Source organism: Bubalus bubalis, chromosome 12 (assembly GCF_019923935.1).
Source record: "Bubalus bubalis isolate 160015118507 breed Murrah chromosome 12, NDDB_SH_1, whole genome shotgun sequence".
NCBI lineage: Eukaryota > Metazoa > Chordata > Mammalia > Artiodactyla > Bovidae > Bubalus > Bubalus bubalis.
The window spans coordinates 5858533-5876275 of NC_059168.1; the positions used below are offsets into that span (position 1 = coordinate 5858533).

Genomic DNA, 17743 nt, shown 5'->3' on the forward strand with positions numbered 1-17743 from the left:
TGAGTAGGTCTCCAGAAAGTCTTCCAATTATTTGAAGGCTGAGGCTCATCGTATTAATGAAAATAGGTTTCTAAAGACAATTGTGTGTGGGGGTTTCTGGGTAGGATGGGTCAAGATCAGTAAAAAGAGAAAAGAACAACAACAACAAAAGAAAGTGTAGGCAACAACATCCTGGAAAGGAAAATGTTCTTTTTTATGTGTTTAAAAAATTTTTTATGATTATTTTTTTCTTTGGCCGTGCCTCACAGCTTGTGGGGTCCATTCCCTTCTCCAGGGGATCTTCCCAACCCAAGGATCGAACTCATGTCTCCCACATTGCAGGCAGATTCTCTACTGTCTGAGCCACCAGGGAAGCTCCTTAGTTCTCTGAAGTGAAGTCGCTTAGTCATGTCCGACTCTTTGCGGCCCCATGGACTGTAGCCTACCAGGCTTATCCATCCATGGGATTTTCCAGGCAAGAGTACTGGAGTGGGTTGCCATTGCCTTCTCCAGGAGATCCTCCCATCCCAGGGATTGAACCCGGGTCTCCCACATTGTAGGCGGATGCTTTACCATCTGAGCCACCAGGGAAGTTCCCTGACCGGGGAATCAAACCCAGGCCCCCTGAAGTGGAAGTGCAGAGTCCCAGCCCCTGGATCACCAGGGAAGTCCCAGAAAGGAAGTCACTCTGAATGTCACAGTAGAAGTGACTCCTGTGGAATGTAGGCCCAGAAAGAAACCCATTCCCAAACAAGTAACTGGGCCAGCCTTGCTAGTGGCTGCCCTGGGAGAGGGTGTCACACAGCCCTTTTTGCTGGTGTCATCCCAGGAGGTCCCCCCTCCAGCTGTGGTCTCTTGATTTCCTGAGCAGTTACGCCGAGGTCCGGGTGGAGAGGAGGCAGGAATTGGCGCTGGAGGACCCGCTGCTGGAGACCGTCCACCCTTCGGCACTGAAGGTAATCCGATCCCCAGCACAGGAGGAAGGCAAAGTTTGGCTGAGTAGAATCTTTCATGAGTTGTGATCATAAAAATAGTAATACCTGAAGCAGCAGGTCATGTTTTTTGAGCTCTTGCTATGTTCCCATTACTGTTCAATGTAATTTGGGGGGTATTTGCTTACTTGCCCCTCATTGAGGTTCCTGCGAGGTGGGCACTGTCAGTGTCCTTCAGGTGAGACTGAGTGTACTGTGGATGCAGATAACATGTCTGAGGTCACGGAGACTGGGAACTCACAGAGCTGTGCGAGAAAACAGCCTCTCAACTCAAAGCAGGGTTTGGTGACCTTCCAGCCTTAAAAGAACGACTGTGCAGGCAAACCTCGGAGATACTGCAGGTTCCAGACCACCACAGTAAAGTGAATATCGCCACAAAGCAAATCACATTACTTTTTTTTTGGTTTCCTAGTGGATATAATGGCACCCCACTCCAGTACTCTTCCCTGGAAAATCCCATGGATGGAGGAGCCTGGTAGGCTGCAGTCCATGGGGTCGCTAAGAGTCGGACACGACTGAGCGACTTCACTTTCACTTTCCACTTTCATGCATTGGAGAAGGAAATGGCACCCCACTCCAGTATTCTTGCCTGGAGAATTCCAGGGACAGAGGAGCCTGGTGGGCTGCCATCTATGGGGTCACACAGAGTCGGACACGACTGAAGCGACTTAGCAGCAGCAGCAGCAGTGGATATAAAAGATATGTTGACCCTATTCTGTAGTCTGTCAAGCGTGCAAGTGAAAGTGTTAGTTCCGCAGTCATGTCTGACTCTTTGCGAACCCATGGACTGTAGCCTACCAGGCTCCTCTGTCCATGGAATTCTCTAGGCAAGAATACTGGAGTGGGTTGCCATGCCTCCTCCAGGGGATCATCCCAACCCAGGGATCGAACCCAGGTCTCCTGCATTGCAGGCAGATTCTTTACTGTCTGAGCCACCAGGGAAGCCCAATTGTTTTTTTTTTTTTTAATGGCATACCTTAATTTAAAAAAACGTTATGGCTAAAAAATGGTAAGCAGCATCTAACAAGACAGGATTGACATAAACCTTCAATTTGTAAAAAATCACACTCTCCAAAAAGTGTGATAAAGGGAAACACAATAAAACAATGTCTGCCTGTAGGTAAGTCCACTTTGCATCTCTCCCACAGATGAAAAGCGGGGGGTTATTCCATCATCCCATCGAGCTGGGGCACAGTCTGTGCATCCTGTCCTCCCCTTAGCCTAAGTGCTGTACCTGCCCTCAAAAAGAGCACCCCACAAGCTCATTGTCCCTCACATTCCCTCTATGGTATTGCTGGCAGGGTGTACTTGCCGCTTCTGTGTCTGGGGGTCTGAGCTGACGTCCTTGTTGGAGCCACCTTGTCATCAGGGAGTCCTGAGAGGAATGGAGAGGTGTTTCTCTTCACAAAGCCCAGACCTCTTTCCTCTCCAGCCTGAGTCCCTGGCACCCTCTGGCCAGGCAGCCCTCGTCACCGACAACTCGACAGAAACTCATAAGCAGACCAGAACCCTGTTTCTCAAAGGTCATTCATCAAGCAGACACATATATTGGGAGGAAAAAAGAGAGAAAGCAAGAAAGGGAATGTTGTATTTCATCAAAGCTAAGAAGCCATTGATTGTAAGATCTATCTCTATCTCCACTAGGAAAGAGAGAAAGCTGCCCATCTGTGAAGTCAGGATTTCTTATTGTGAGTTGAAGGACATATCCCAGTTTCATTTTATGTCAAAACGTGGGAGGGAAGTTCATCTTAGAATTGATGAAACACAGTTCAAGTTCCAACCAGCCCGTGACCTAGAATCTAGAGTCTCTGGCTAGAAATCGACACTACAGCAGTGGTCAGTTTATCTTTTCTATGCACTGGGAAACAAAAAAAATTAATGTGATTTGCTTTATTGTGATACTCACTTTACTGCAGTCAGTGGACCATAGACGCATCTCTGGTCCATTAAGAACTGAGTTAGGAAGAGGAAGAGACCCCATTTAGAGACCAGAACGCATTTGCATCTTCGCTGAGCCGCTCCCACTGGCAGGCAAAGTGCTGCTGCGCTGTGTGGTGATTCCTCGCCAGCACCATGGTACAACACCTGTCATTGTTCATGGACGTGTTTATTACCCAGCTCAGTCACATGAATGCATCATATGTCACGTCCAAGGCTGGAATTAAGCTGTTCACAGGCAGGTGTTCGACACACCATACATCACAGCCAAAGATCAGGCATAGTGTGTCGTCCAGCCAGAAACTCATTATTGAGGTTTCTGACCTTTGAGGAACATTAGAGCTCAATGAAACTTCTCATCAACATGCACTTATGTATAAACACACAGAAGACTCTTGAGAGCCCCTTGGACAGCAAGGAAATCAAACCAGTCAATCCTAAAGGAAATGAACCCTGAATATTCATTGGAAGGACTGATGCTGAAGCTCCAATGCTTTGGCCACCTGATGCGAAGAGCTAATTCATTGGAAAAGACCCTGCTGCTGGGAAAGATTGAAGGCAGGAGGAGAAGAGATCAGCAGAAGATGAGATTGTTGGATGGTATCATCAACTCAATGGACATGAGTTGGAGCAAACTCCAAAAGATGGTGAAGGACAGGGAAGCCTGGCATGCTGCTGTCTGCAGGGTCACAAAGAGTTGGATGTGACTGAGCGACTGAACAACAAACACACAAATACAGTCTCAGGCTGTCAGATTCAGAAGTCCCTTTTAAAGTCACAGCTCCAGGACCATGCTTTTCAAACTCTCAGCAGTAATGGACCATTTGGATTTTTAATTTCAAATCTGTCACTGATGGATGTCACTGATGAAATGCAGATTCCCCTGCTTGTGTGTGATGTACGGCAGATGGCTAGAAAAGTTTCTCAGCTCTTCCTCTCACTTCCTGCATTTACTTGTCTGCTGACCAGACACACACAATTCGCCTGGGACCCCACTCTGAAAGGTGTGATTTGGGGAGCACTCTTCTTGTCTGATCACATAAGACCCAGTTACATAGGTTGTGAGAGCTGGATTGTAACAAAGGCAGAGCGCCAAAGAATTGATATCTTCGAACTGTGAGGCTTGAGCGTCCCTTTGATGGCAGGAGATCAAATCAGTCAATCTTAAAGGAAATCAACCCTGAATAATCATTGGAAGATCTGATGCTGAAGCTGAAACTCCAGTATTTTGGTCACCTGATGCAAAGAACTGACTCATTGGGAAAGACCCTGATGCTAGTAAGGATTGAGGGCAGAAGGAGAAGAGGGTATCAGAGGATGCAATGGCTGGATGGCATCCCTGATGCAATGGACATGAACTTGGGAAAACCCCAGGAGATGGTGAGGGTCAGGGAAGCCTGGTGTGTGTAGTCAGTGGGGTCACAAAGAGTTGGACATGACTGGGTGACTGAACAACAACTTCTTGCCTGGAGAATCCCATGGACAGAGGAGCCTGGTGGGCTACAGTCTATTGGGTCACGAAGAGTCAGACACAACTGAAGCAACTTAGCTTGCACGCACGCTGTGACCAAGCAGTAGGGTCTGAAAATATACAGTGAACCCGGCAAACCCAGACACACCCTGCGATTCTCTTTTGCACAAAGGCCTTTATGGCTGGTAGCAATCATTTCAGGCCTGTCTGGGCACACTCAGGGCCCACCCTCACTGGAGGCCCGACACAAAGGACAGAACTGTCATGTAGACTTAGACACAGGGATTTAAGACCTGAGACCAGGGACACCAGCCTGTCCAGGCAGCCCAGGAATCCCACCATCCTTCTGAGAATAGGAAGGAGCCTGGCTGAGGAGAATAATCATTATGTTTCTTCTTTAGCTTAAAAATCACTAGAGTCATCTTCTTAGGCTTATGGCCCAGGTGGCACTGTGGTAAAGAGCCCACCTGCCAGTGCAGGAGGTGTGGGTTTGATCCCTGGGTTGGGACGATCCCCTGGAGGAGGGCAGGGCAACCCTCTCCAGTGGGCTCCTGGAGAATCCCACAGACAGAGGCGCCTGGCGGGCTATAGTCCATGGGGTTGCAAAGAGTCGAACACGACTAAAACGACTTAGCACACATGCATGCGTGACACCTGAGCCAATGCAGGACGGAAAGGTGGTTCCTCAGGGTTGGAAAGTCACAACTGCTTTCGCTTCATGCCATGCTCTTGAGGCAGAGGCACCCTTAGGGCCCAGCAACAGTTAGGATCCAGGGATCAAGAATTGGAGACCTTTGCTCCTTGGCCTTGGGTGCCTTGAGGCTGCAGAGGAAGAGCAGTGGGGAGATGGTGTCCAGAACGGTCCAAAGGCATTTGTCTGATTGGAGTATTTATTTTTTATTTTTAAAATATTTGTTTATTTGGCTGCATCAGGTCTTGGTTGTAGTACCTTCGTTGTGGGACCTTTATTGCAGGCTTCTCTAGTTGCAGAGCTCAGGCTTCTCTCTCTAGTTGGGGTGCACAGACTTAGTTGCCCCAAAGTATATGGGATCTTAATTCTCCAACCAGGGATGGAACCCACGTCCCTTGCATTGGAAAGCGGATTCTCAACCACTGAACCACCAGGGAAGTCCCAGAGTATTTTTCGTTTTTTAGATTTTTTTTAATGTGGATCATTTTTGAAGTCTTTATTGAATTTGTTACAGTATTGATTGAATTTGTTACAGTCTTGTTTCTGTTTTATGTTTTGGTTTTTTGACTGGGAGGCATGTGGTATTTTAGCTCGTGAGGCGTGTGAGCAGGGATTGAACCTGCATCCCTGCATTGCATTGGAGGGTGAAGTCCTAACTGGATCACCAGGGAAGTCCCTCATTGGAGTATGAATAACCCAGTCCCACCAGTAACCTTATTTCTAGAATCTGCCTCTCCACCCCGCTTCTGGGAAAGCCAGGATTCTGGGCATAAGGTGACAATTTTAAGGAAAAACAAAATGCCAAGTCAATTATGAAAATCTAAAATATCAAAATAGAAGCCAAGAAAGTGTAATAAATACTGCTTACAGGCTGAAAAAAACCCTGAAACTCAGTTGCTCAGTCATGTCCTACTCTTCGCAACCCCATGGACTGTAGCCCACCAGACTCCTCTGTCCATGGTATTCTCCAGGCAAGAATATTGGAGTGGGTTGCCATGCCCTCTTCCAGGGGATCTTCCCAACCCAGGGTTTGAACCCAGATTTTCCGCATTGCAGGCAGATTCTTTACCATATGAGCCACCAGGGAAGCTACCAGGCCCTCAAAGATGCTAGATTATATATTTGTATAAACAGTCCACCTGAATGTGTCTGGAACTCTCTCCAAGCAGTTATAGTATTTCTCTCAGTACCCCTCAAGCTTTCCTACATATTTGGAGGACAACTAAAGTAACATAGTTCATTGCCATAGTCTTGATGCTGAAACATGGACTCTGTGTGTGTGTGTGTTTCAGGAGAAGGGCTCCAGCCTGGAACCTCAGCAGCACTTTAATGCACTTGACATGGGCACCTCAGGCCTTAACACCAGTCACTCACCATCGGCCTCCTCAAGAAGTTCCCACAAATCCTCGTGCACAGCCATGTCAGAGCCCACCTGTAAGTGTGACTCCGCAGAGGGCAGGGCGGTTGGGAGTATACAGAGTCCCACGAGGGACCCCACATTCAAGGAGAAGCTGGGCAGTCCGTGGCATGAAGCTAAAGTCGCCATCTGGTCCCCACTCCTTGCTTCTTTCCCTCTAGCTTCCTCCCCGCGCCCTGCCCCACCCCGCTCCATGCTCCGGTTCCTCCGCTGCCCCACAAAGCCGACATTCAGCAGGTGTCATGCGGACCCAGTGAGCTGCGTGATCAGGCAGGCGGCTGAACCACGTGGTGCACCTAAAGCTTGTGGGTGCTCTGCTGTCCTCCCCCTGCACCCCAGGCGAGGCTGGAAGCTGGCAGAACTTCTGGGCCTCTTGGAGCCCCTTCATCAGATTCCAAACAGGCCCATGTTTCATGCACACTGTGGTCACCCTCCCCCTCTTTTTAAAATTTTTATCTATTTACTTATTTGTGGCTGTGCTGGGTCTTCACTGCTGTGTGCAGGCTTTCTCTAGCTGCGGCCAGCGGAAACTCCTCTCCAGGTGCGGTACGCGGGCTTCTCACTGTGGTGGTCTCTCTTGTTGCAGAGCATGGGCTCTAGGGCTCGCGGGCTTCAGTAGCTGGAGCACGTGAGCCCAGAGGCTGTGGCGCATGGGTATAGCTGCCCCGCAGCATGTGGAATCATCCCAGACCAGGGATGGAACTCGTGTCCCCTGCCTTGGCAGGTGGATTCTTAACCACTGGACCACCAGGGAAGTTCTTTCTCCCTCTTTTGATAAGGGAGCTGTTAAGTGTGTGCAAGTCTGCAAGGGGCCGTGTTTTCTTGCAGCTACTCCAAGCAAGCTGAGGGCAGAGGCCAGCACCCCGGCTTTACCCAGATCGGCCCAAGAGCTCCCAGTGCCAGGACTCGGCCAGGCAGCCACAATGCCGGTATGTGTGTGACCCCAAACTTTCCCCCTAGACTGCGCTACAGCACTGCAAGGGCCTGCCAGGCCACGGGACTGCAGCAGCATCTTCCTAGAGAACACGCTGTACTTAGAGATTGTGGGTGGCGGGCGGGGGTGGGAAGCTAAGTAGCTTAATTGGCAACTAATTTGAAACACTGATCCCAAAATTAACATGGATGTATATCCACAGCGTGCAAAATCCAAAGGCATTTTAAAGCTTGAAACTTCAAACCTGGGGGGGTCTCTGGGGGTCTCACAGAGCCTCTGGGGGTACATGGTCAGGACCCTCCCATTTTGGACCCCCATTCCCAGTGAAAATGTCTGAGAAGCTTGATGTCAACAAAAATGTCCCTTGGCATATATTGGGTTGGCCAAAAAGTTTGTTTGGGTTTTTCCATTCCATCTTATGCAAAAGCCAAATGAACTTATTGGTCAACCCAGAATCAGGCAGCATCCTTCATATATGCCAGGCCTCTCCAGGACTCATTGGAAAAGACCCTGATGCTGGGAAAGATTGAGGGCAGGAGGAGAAGTGATGACAGAGGATGAGATGGTTGGATGGCATCACCGACTCAATGGACGTGAGTTTGAGCAAACTCCCGGAGATGGTGAAGGACAGGGAAGCCAGGTGTGCTGCAGTCCGGGAGTCCCAAAGACTCAGACATGACTGAGTGACTAAACAACATCAACTCCTCCAGGACGTCAGGGAACGCGGCCTCCTAGAAAACACACTGGCTGGATGCAGGGTCACTGTGTGCCTGCCATACTCCGGTGACCCAGCACAAGCTGCCACCCGCACCAAACTCAGTGGCGTAAAGCTACCAGGACTTTCCATGTTCACGGATTCTGCATCAGTAATTCAGAAAGGGCACAATGGGGGTGACTCCTCTCTGCTGCCTGGTGCTGGAGGTCTCCCCATTCAGGGCTGGGAGGTGTATCCCCGGCTGAAGGTGGGCTCAGCAGAGGGCATCTTCTGTTGACCTGCATGGACGTCTCCATGCCATCCTCCCAGCAAGGCTCCTGGTTCCAAGAGGAAGACTCTGGAGAGGGACCTCCCACGAGAGCCAAACACAAGCCATGTGGCTTTCTGTGCCCCCCACTTCAAGTCCCAGTACATTACCTGCACCATCCCTCTCAGTCAGAGCAGCCACAAGCTCACCCGTGGAGTGGGACACAGACCTTGCTCTGGATGGGGGAAGCGTCCCCAAATTTAGCGGCCATGTTCAGATAGTTGCCAAGTTCCTTCTTCCCATCCCTGGCTGACATTTTGGAGATGGGAGTGAAGTCACTGGGCTTTCCCGGTGGCTCAGCAGTAAAGAATCCCCCTGCAATGCAGGAGTCACAGGAGGCCCGAGTTCAATCCCTGGGTTGGGAAGATCCCCTGGAAGAGGGCATAGGGACACACTCCAGTATTCTTGCCTGGGAAATCCCATGGACAAAGGAGCCTGGCAGGCTACAGCCCATGGAGTCACAAAGAGTCAGACACAACTGAGCAACTGAGCATGTATAAGGGGCCAAAAAACGTGAGACTCTACCCTCTGAGCTCCTGGTCCTTAGAGACCACCTCTTTTCTCGAATACCTCTAAACCTTTCTTCATGGGCTTTCCAGGTGGTCAGTGGTAAAGAACCCACCTGCCAATGCAGGAGACACAGTTTCAATCCCCAGACTGGGAAGATCCCCTGAAAGAGGGAATGGCTACCCACTCCAGGGTTCTTGCCTGTCAAATCCCATGGACAGAGGAGCCTGGCTGACTACAGTCCATGGGATCACAAAAAAGAAACAACTTAGCAACTAAACAACAAACCTTTCTTCTGAAGTGCTCCTCAAATTTCCCACTTGTTCAGGAATACTGAAAATATAGTATGCATAGTGAAGCGAAAAGGCTTGGACTCATGCCACCTGCTTCAAATATCACTCAGTTCATCCACTTAGTAGCTGTGTGACTCTCAGTAAGTTAACTAGCCTGTGTCTAGGTTTGGGAATAATCGTAATACCTTCTAGCTTGAGAATTGAGTGAGTTAATACATCAAAGGTACCTGGCAAGAGTACCAGGTGGTGGCAGACTCTATAAATGGGCCACAGCTAGAAATAGTAACAGACAAGGAAGCTGAAACCCAGAGAGGTGGACAGAAGAGCTATTTGGACTCAGGTCATCCAGTTCCAAGCCTGGCTTTCTCGCCACTGTACCAAATTGCTCTTCTAACAGCTGAGGTTAGCAGGGTTCCTCCACCCAGTTGAGCAATGGAACACAATTGGGAGAATCGGAAGCAGCCCCTAGGACTCTCATTTAAAACAAGGCCTCCTGCTGCTCTGCCCCAGTGCTATCCTGGGGACAGCTTGCCACTGGGGCTGCTTTTCATAGTCCCCAGGGCCTGGGGCAATGATGGAATAACTTCAGAAGAATCTTTTTTACTTTTAAAAATTCTCAAGAGCTTCATGAAGCTGAGGGTTGCGTTTCTCATTTCTACACATCGTTCCCCCCACAATTCTAGTCCCCCCTGCAATGGCCCCCTGCCCACAAGGTGTGGGATTCAGCTGACCTTGCAGGGCTCTCTCCACCAGATTCCAGCAGTGTCCCGTGAAACTGCAGCCACAGACACTGCCTGGCAAGGCAGTGATGGAAAGCGTGCTGCTGCGTCCATCCCCGCTAGTGTGAGTGCTGAGCGGAAAGGCCACGCAGAGCCAACACTGGGTGTGAGTTCGCGACCTTTCTGCTGGACAACACCGCTGAGAAAGTATCAATTTAGGGAAAGACCAGCCAAATCCACCAAGAATGGAGCCTCGAACAGGAAGGAAGGTGGGGTGGGGTGGCAATGCCCAGCTCCGACTGGTGGTAGTGATTCTGCAGAGTGCACCATGGTGGGAACGTCGGGCCTGAGTGGTCCCAAGACCCCCCACCCGTCACCAGCTGTGTGTCAGCTCTGACTCCATTCCCTGCAAGGGTAATAGCCTGTGACCCCACCTTTTCAGGGGAACATATACCTGCCAGAAGTGAGCAATCCACTCCAGGGCAGAAGGGCCTCCTTGAAGCCAGAGAGCCCAGCTGGCTGAGAGACGGTGCCCCATCCCTTCTGTAATAGTCCAGAAGCTTATATGTATCAAAGCCACCCTCCCTCTCTCCCCCAGGCCCCCCTGCCAGCCCCGGCGTCCTGTGACCTCACACAGCAGCTCCTGCCTCAGACCATCTTGCAGAGCCCACCTGCCCCCGTGTCACAGGTGAGTCTGGGACTCAGGGCAAGGGAGACCCAGGGAGGCACTTCCTTGAGACAGGATGCTGAAATCCACCGGAGGGTGTGGGTACACTGGTGCCGATGCACAGGCTCCAGACCAAGGCCCCCAGCATGAGACTCTTCCTCCCCACGTGCAGGCGGGGCGTGTTGAGTTGTGGACCTTCCCCTTCCCCTGCCCTCTCCCCACTGTCCTCATCTCCATCCGTCCTCCCATTGATCTCCCCCGCATCTCTCTCCCAATCCTGTCAACAATCTTGCTTCATCCCTCGGCCACTTTTCTGTGTTCCTCTCATTTTTCACGACTCCTGATTGGCCACAATATTTTAGAGAAGGTCTGAGTTAGGACAAATGTCATAGGAAGACTCTACAAGGATTTAAAAGCTCTGAGTCTAGTACTATAAATACCACATTTAAAAAAAAAATAAAGGACCAGGGCTTTGCAGAGTAATTCCTGCTTTGTTTCAACAACAGTCAAAGAGTTACTATTTGGGTCAGTCAGGGAGTGAGTGTGAAGGAGGCAAGGATGCTTGTAACAGGGCCCTCACTTTTGAACTCAGAGTTGAAGGGAGAGATGCTCATATGAACAGAGAAGCCACCATGCAGTGTGTGTTTTTACAGAACCAGTAAAAAAAAAAAAAAAAAAAAATATATATATATATATATATATATATATATATATATATATATATTCTGCCTTTGGAACTCCAAGAATGGTTGAGCTGACTGGTCAGACCTCAGATTTCAATTCTTTGATGGGATATTGAATTTTGCCCCCTCCCTGGCCACAAGGGGGTCCTGGGGGAGAGAGGGAGGGTGCCCCTGGTCATACTCTTGCCAAAATGTAGAGTCTGTCTTGCTGCCAGTCTGGCACCACTGATGAATATCTTTTCAGAACATATGCCTGTCCCATTAACAGCGGCCTCGTCTGTTTTCCTGGAATAAGAAAGACACACACTAGCATGGGCCCCTTGCTAGAGTTAGACTTAAGTAAGGATATAAAACCAACCCATCCAGAATTGACTAATATGATCTCTATTCATCCTCATTAGGAAAAAAAAAGAATTATTTTTTTATTCTTCAAATTCCCAAGGCACATTTGGTAGGAAGTAACTTCTTTTATCCACAGGCCCTTGAAATGAGAATTCCTTCAACTTGTGGGTCTTCCATAGGAAAGAATGTCTTTGTTTTATAATAAGTCATGGTGTGATGAAGGCCCTTTTGGAATTCTAATTTTTCGTATATTGAACCTCATTTTAATTAACGCTAACGGTTCCTAGTCTCTTAGGCGTATTATACTTAATAGCTGTATTCTTTAAGAGGTTCTTGCATAATGTTGTCCTTTCATGTCAGACAGTTTTTCTCATGCCTACTCATGTGAAAAATGCGATTCTGCAGTTTTCTCTTTCTCCTCACTGATGTTATCACTAAAAGGGGAAATATAAAATAAAATCCAAACTCTAGGAAATTGGCTATCTGGGTAAGTGATGGTTTTGCTTCATGGTTGCCAACATGTCTCTAAGTTGGAATAAAACTCTTTATCAAAAAGGCTATGATCTAGAATATAACAAGACTGGAGACTGTTATACAGAGTGAAGTAATTCAGAAAGAGAAAAGCAAATATTGCATGTTAACATATATCTATGGAATCTAGAAGAATGGTACAGTAAACCTGTTTGCAGGGATGCAGTGGAGACACGGACGTAGCGAATGGGCTTGTGGACACAGCAGGATGAGAGAGTGGGACGAATTGAAAGCGTAGGCTGGAAATATACACACTAGCATATGTAAACTAGACAGCCGGTGGGAATTAGCTGTGTGATGCAGGGAGCTCAACCCGGTGCCCGTGACAAACTAGAGGGGAGGGATGGGGTAGCCAGTAGGAGGGAGGTTCAGGACAGGAGGGAACATGTGTGTACCTATGGTGATTCATGCTGATGTACGGCAGAAACCAACACACCATTGTAAAGCAATTATCCTCCAATTAAAAGTAAATAAGCTTTAAAGAAAGAATATAACAAGAGATTCATGTTTGGGGGTTCCTGGAATGCCTTAGGAAAATAAGAATAATACTAGAAGTAATTAACACTCATGAAATTTGATGCTGGGCCCTCACCGATGACTACCTCCAGCCCCCTCTGTTTCCCTTGGGAGCGAAGGGGCCGTCCAGAGCATCCTCTCTGGACATGGTGTCATAGCCTGCACTGTCTCCAGACTTTAGGGAACCCAGCACAGGAGCTTTTGTCTTCTGTTATCTTAACTGAATACCTGATAGAACTTTTCTTTCTCGATCGAATTCTTTTTCAAAATCCTAGCTTGGTGTTTTGATCAGTGAGATTTCTGAGTGAGATTTTTGTGATACCGTTGGTATACAGCAGATATTTTTAAACAAATGTTTAGCAGCAGATTTTTTTACCAATATTTTTTACTGAAGTGCAGTTGATTTACAATGTGTTAATTTCTGATATGCAACAAAGCAATTCACTTAAATGTGCGTTCATGCTAAGTCGCTTCAGTTGTGTCCAACTCTTTGCAGTCCTATGGACTGTAGCCTGCCAGGCTCCTCTGTCCATGAAATTCTCCGGGCAAGAATACTGGAACAGGTTGCCATTTCCTAGTCCAGGGGATCTTCACAACCCAGGGATCGAACCTGCGTCTCTTTTGTCTCCTGCATTGGCAGGCGGGTTCTTTACCACTAGTGCCACCTGGGAAGCCCATATATGTATGTATATATTCACATTCCAGATGAATCCCAAAGCTGGCCCTCCCAGATTAGAGTGCAATGAATTAGATCTGCAGGTCCCCATGGGCCTGAGAAAAGCTGACGGGGAGTCCCTGGGCCACCCCCACCCTTATCCAGAAGCCCTGCTCGTGGGCAAGCTCCCCAGCAGTGGGTCACTCGTTGCGGCAGTGGCTCAGGGGTGCTGCAAAGGGAGGGGAAGGCACTGAAAGTGAAAGTGCACGGGCCACTCAGAGCGACAGCAATATCCGTCTGCATGGCTGAAACAGCACTCTCACTGGGTTCTGTGTCTCGACCCCACCTTCAAGTTTTCAGCACAGCTCAGCATGTTCCAGACCATCAAAGACCAGCTGGAGCAGCGGACACGCATCCTGCAAGCCAACATCCGGTGGCAGCAGGAAGAACTCCACAAGATCCAGGAGCAGCTCTGCCTGGTTCAGGACTCCAACGTCCAGGTGATGCCCCTTACCGGGCCGGCAGTCCCCTGGGCTCTTGCTCCCCACCGCTGTGTGATGCATCCTAATCCACCCTTTCAGGGCAGCCAGGACTCCCTCCAAGGTTCACTAGGCTGCCTTACTGTGCCCTGCCTCCTGGACAAACTGAAACCTCTACCAGTGAACTGCAAGTAATGAACCCCACCTCCACCGTCCCTGGCTCCAGGCCAAACGTAAAATTCACATTACAGCCTTTTCACTCACCCCTCACTCTGTTGGACACACATTTCCTGTGTCGCCTGCATTTTGTTTCATGTGTCTGGTGGTTAGTCACCCTGCACAGATAACAGCCTCTCTCCCATGGAGTTTTAAACTCCCCAGCACCTGTGTAACTGCTTTCCGAGCACCCCCCAGGCTGCTGACAAAGAGATGGTCTGCTATTTGCTCTCATCCAAAGCATGAATGCAGGGAGACACGAATCTGTGCCCATTGCCCCCTGCAGAGGGGCGGCCCGGGAGCCAGAGACTGGAGGTCAGCACCCTGGCACCCCCAGGCCACCCCCATTGCAGCATGGCAATTGAGGTGCCCTCTGAAAGCAGCTGCTTTTAATAGGACCTCACTCCACCCCAGCCCCAGATGTCACTTCTTTGAATCCTATCGAGAGATTCCTTTATGGAGGGAAAAACTTTATATATTGGATCTCTTTCAAGGTTAAATTATTTTTACCAAGTTTCATTTAAATCAGCCCAGGACTGTTTTTCTTCCAAAGCACATTCTTTGGGCCCAGCCTTTGATTGTAAATGTAGCCAACCTTGGAGTCTGCCCTGAGTGAGGTAAGCCTTGGCACCCACCTAGGGGGGGACAGATGGAAGCAGAAGAGACCCCTGAGGGGAATGGCTAGGGTACTGACCCTGCCGTCCACTCCACCCCCCACACCCCCACCATCCACGCAACCTCTCCTGTGGACATAAGAACACCTTGAACTGAGATGGACACAGGATAGTACAAAGGTGCTGAGCAGCCTGGAGACTCCTAGAGCCAGCCATCCTGCCTCCCTGGGTCCCCACAGATGTTCCTGGTGGGCTTTACATATGCTCTAAACCTGGGGCTGCCCTCTCTGCCCGGCCTGGCCCCTCCGGTCCCCTAAGGCAGAGGAGCCAGTGAGGTGCACCTGCTCGGTGCCTCTGGACCGGCCACCACGCCCACAACCCTTCGCCCCGCCCACAGCCCTGTGCTCCGCCTATAACCTTTCGCCCCGCCCACAGCCCTGTGCTCCGCCTATAACCCTTCGCCCCGCCCACAGCCCTGTGCTCCGCCTATAACCCTTCGCCCCCCCCACAGCCCTGTGCTCCCTCAACCTCCTGAGTGACATCCCCGAGTTGCCAAGGGACAATACTGCAGCATTTATGTGAAGACACAAGGGGTCATCAAAGTGCCTTGATCTTGATCCTCATCAATCCAGGGTCCGGTGACTAGAATTCCTGACTCTAATGACTTGAATGGAATTTTTACATTACCAGGAAGAGAGCACTAAGCCAGAAACTGCTAAAAGCAAGGTGGGTGGATGAAGATCCGCCTCAGAGCCCAGACTTCTCTATTTTCAAAGCTGAACTCTGAAGTGACAGAGATACAAGGCTATCTCTTTTGCTCTCTGGTATGAAGCATTATTATTTTTCTTCCTCCTGACAGTGCATTTTGTTGACCCCCAAGGTCTAGCACCTGATCTTTGTGAGCTATGACGTGGGCAGCAGGGCTCCACGTGTTATTCCGCTGGTTTCTTCCCTTGACCTTATCTCTGCAGTGGAATTTTCCAATGAGCTTGGAAATCCACAGTCAAACCAGAGAACGAGCCCTCAAAGAGTCTTTTTTCATGTATTTTTACACGTTTAAGGATTTAAAGAGATACGTTCCGAAATGTTCAGCCAAAATGCGATGTTTAAAAAAATAATAATAAGTGAGTCAAACATAAAAGATAAGTAAGTAAAAATTACTCCAATCCTCCCAAAAAATGTGGGAGGATAGATTCAATAAGAGCAAAAGGTGGATAATTGCTGAAGCCTAGTATTGATATATGGGGTTTCATTATACAGTATCTATTTTCTGTACTTCTGAAATGTCCTGTAATAATAAGTCTTTGTAAAGCTAAGCATATAAGAACAATGAAAACCACATGTGAGCAGTAGGATTAGTTTGGTGGAAAATTAAAGTTTTTTTTTTGTTTTTTTTTCTCAGATGACTTTGCCCACTTGAATTAGGGAAAAATTTCCTCAGGCTTTCTATAAAACTGACTCCAGAGTACTGTTAAGAAGTCATCTTCTTAAGCCATGAAATTCTCCTTTACTGTCACTAAAGCAGGGGCGTGGACATGCACAGTAGCACATCCTACCCCTTCCCCACTCCCCCCAGGTTCATTATTCCCAACTTCAGTGGACTTTTTCCTACCTATCCCATTGGCTTGGAGCTTCATTGAGACTATGTGGGCCTGAGATGCTTGCTAAGAATATTTTTTTTTCCAGAAAATATTGGGTTATGAGGGAGACGTTCTCAGGGTGTGGTGTTTGCACCTAGATGGGATCATGAAGGGCGCTACATAGAGAGCTGTTCAGCTGAAAAGCTGTCACCCCTGCATCCTTGGGAGGTCACTTCTTGATTTATTTTTGAGAGCACTCGTGCCCTCTACTGGCAACGCCGAGAAAGAAGAACACCTGTGGCAATGGCAGATGTGTTTTCTGATTGGTTCTTTCATCCGTCTTTCTATCCGTCCATCCTTCCACCCTTCCTTCCATCCCTCTGTCCACACATCTATCCGTTCATCCACCATCTGTCCCCCCATCCATCCACACACCACCCACCCACCCCTCCACTCTTCCATCCATTCATCCAACTCGCAGACACCCAGTATGTTCCAGGCAATTGGTTAGGTACTGTCGGGACACAGGAATAAACAGAATAAGGTTTCTGCCCTCAGAGAACATACATCAGTGGGACAGAGTAGCAGACCCAGCAGTCTCTGCCTTAATACAAGCATAAACAGACTCCCTTCTTTGAGCAAACCTTGATCTATTTGTTTGTTCATTTATTTATTCTATTCATTCACTTCTAAGTTTTTCTTCTTTTCTTTTTTTGAGCTGTGTGTTCATTGCTGTGCTCAGGCCACTCTCCAGTCGCAGTGCACAGGCTTCTCACTGTGGCGGCTGCTCCTGCTGCAGAGCATGGGCCCTCGGGTGCCAGGGCTCAGTAGCTGTGGTGCATGGGCTTAGTTGCCCCATGGCATGTGGGATCTTCCCTGACCAGGGATCAAACCTGTGTTCCCTGCATTGCCAGGCAGATTCTTACTCACTGGACCACCAAGGAGGTCCTCAGATAGTTTTTATATGCCTCAAGAGGCAAAGGAGCAAAAGGAACTCCTTTTTTATTTTAAATATTGTTATTCCCTAACATTTATTGAGCACCTAGGATTATGCCTCAGCATAAGTCCCATTAAATCTTTTATGAGGTATATGGTGTTAATGTTACTGTTTTATTAATGAGGACACTAACAGTCAATTTGAAGTTTTTGAAAATTGCCCAAGTTCATACCAGTAGTATGTGGGGGGGTTGGAATTTGAACTAAAGTCTGTCGGATTTAAGCTAGATGATACTGCCTATCATAAATAAAGGTTGCATTTGTCTGAACTCTAATCAGAAGGTAAATTGTATCCCACCAGAAAAAATATTTGTTATTTAGTTTGAATACTGGGTTTTTGCTGAAATGTAAATTACCTCGTGTGCTATGAATAAGCCAGCTCGCTGAGGTTGTGTAAAGCACTAATTCTGAACATTCAGGTATTGGATCTGAGAGGATGGAGACCCAGAAAATTCTTGTTAAATTCTAAAGTGACAAAGAGCCTTCAGTCAAAATTGCAGG

General features: G+C 48.5%; 1 protein-coding gene across 6 annotated transcripts in view; it reads left to right on the forward strand.

The window, feature by feature from the left end:
• The window catches only part of NPAS2 (neuronal PAS domain protein 2), a 207781-nt gene that overhangs the window by 171883 nt on the left and 18155 nt on the right, over positions 1-17743 (forward strand). For 5 of the 6 annotated variants that reach the window (XM_025260716.3, XM_044925671.2, XM_044925670.2 and 2 more), the window contains 5 exons: positions 851-935; positions 6364-6505; positions 7317-7417; positions 10562-10651; positions 13711-13857. In XM_025260716.3, the coding sequence (XP_025116501.2) occupies positions 851-935; positions 6364-6505; positions 7317-7417; positions 10562-10651; positions 13711-13857 (565 nt within the window). The remainder of the gene's footprint in view (positions 1-850; positions 936-6363; positions 6506-7316; positions 7418-10561; positions 10652-13710; positions 13858-17743) is intronic. The other variant, XM_044925672.2, reaches the window with a different exon arrangement.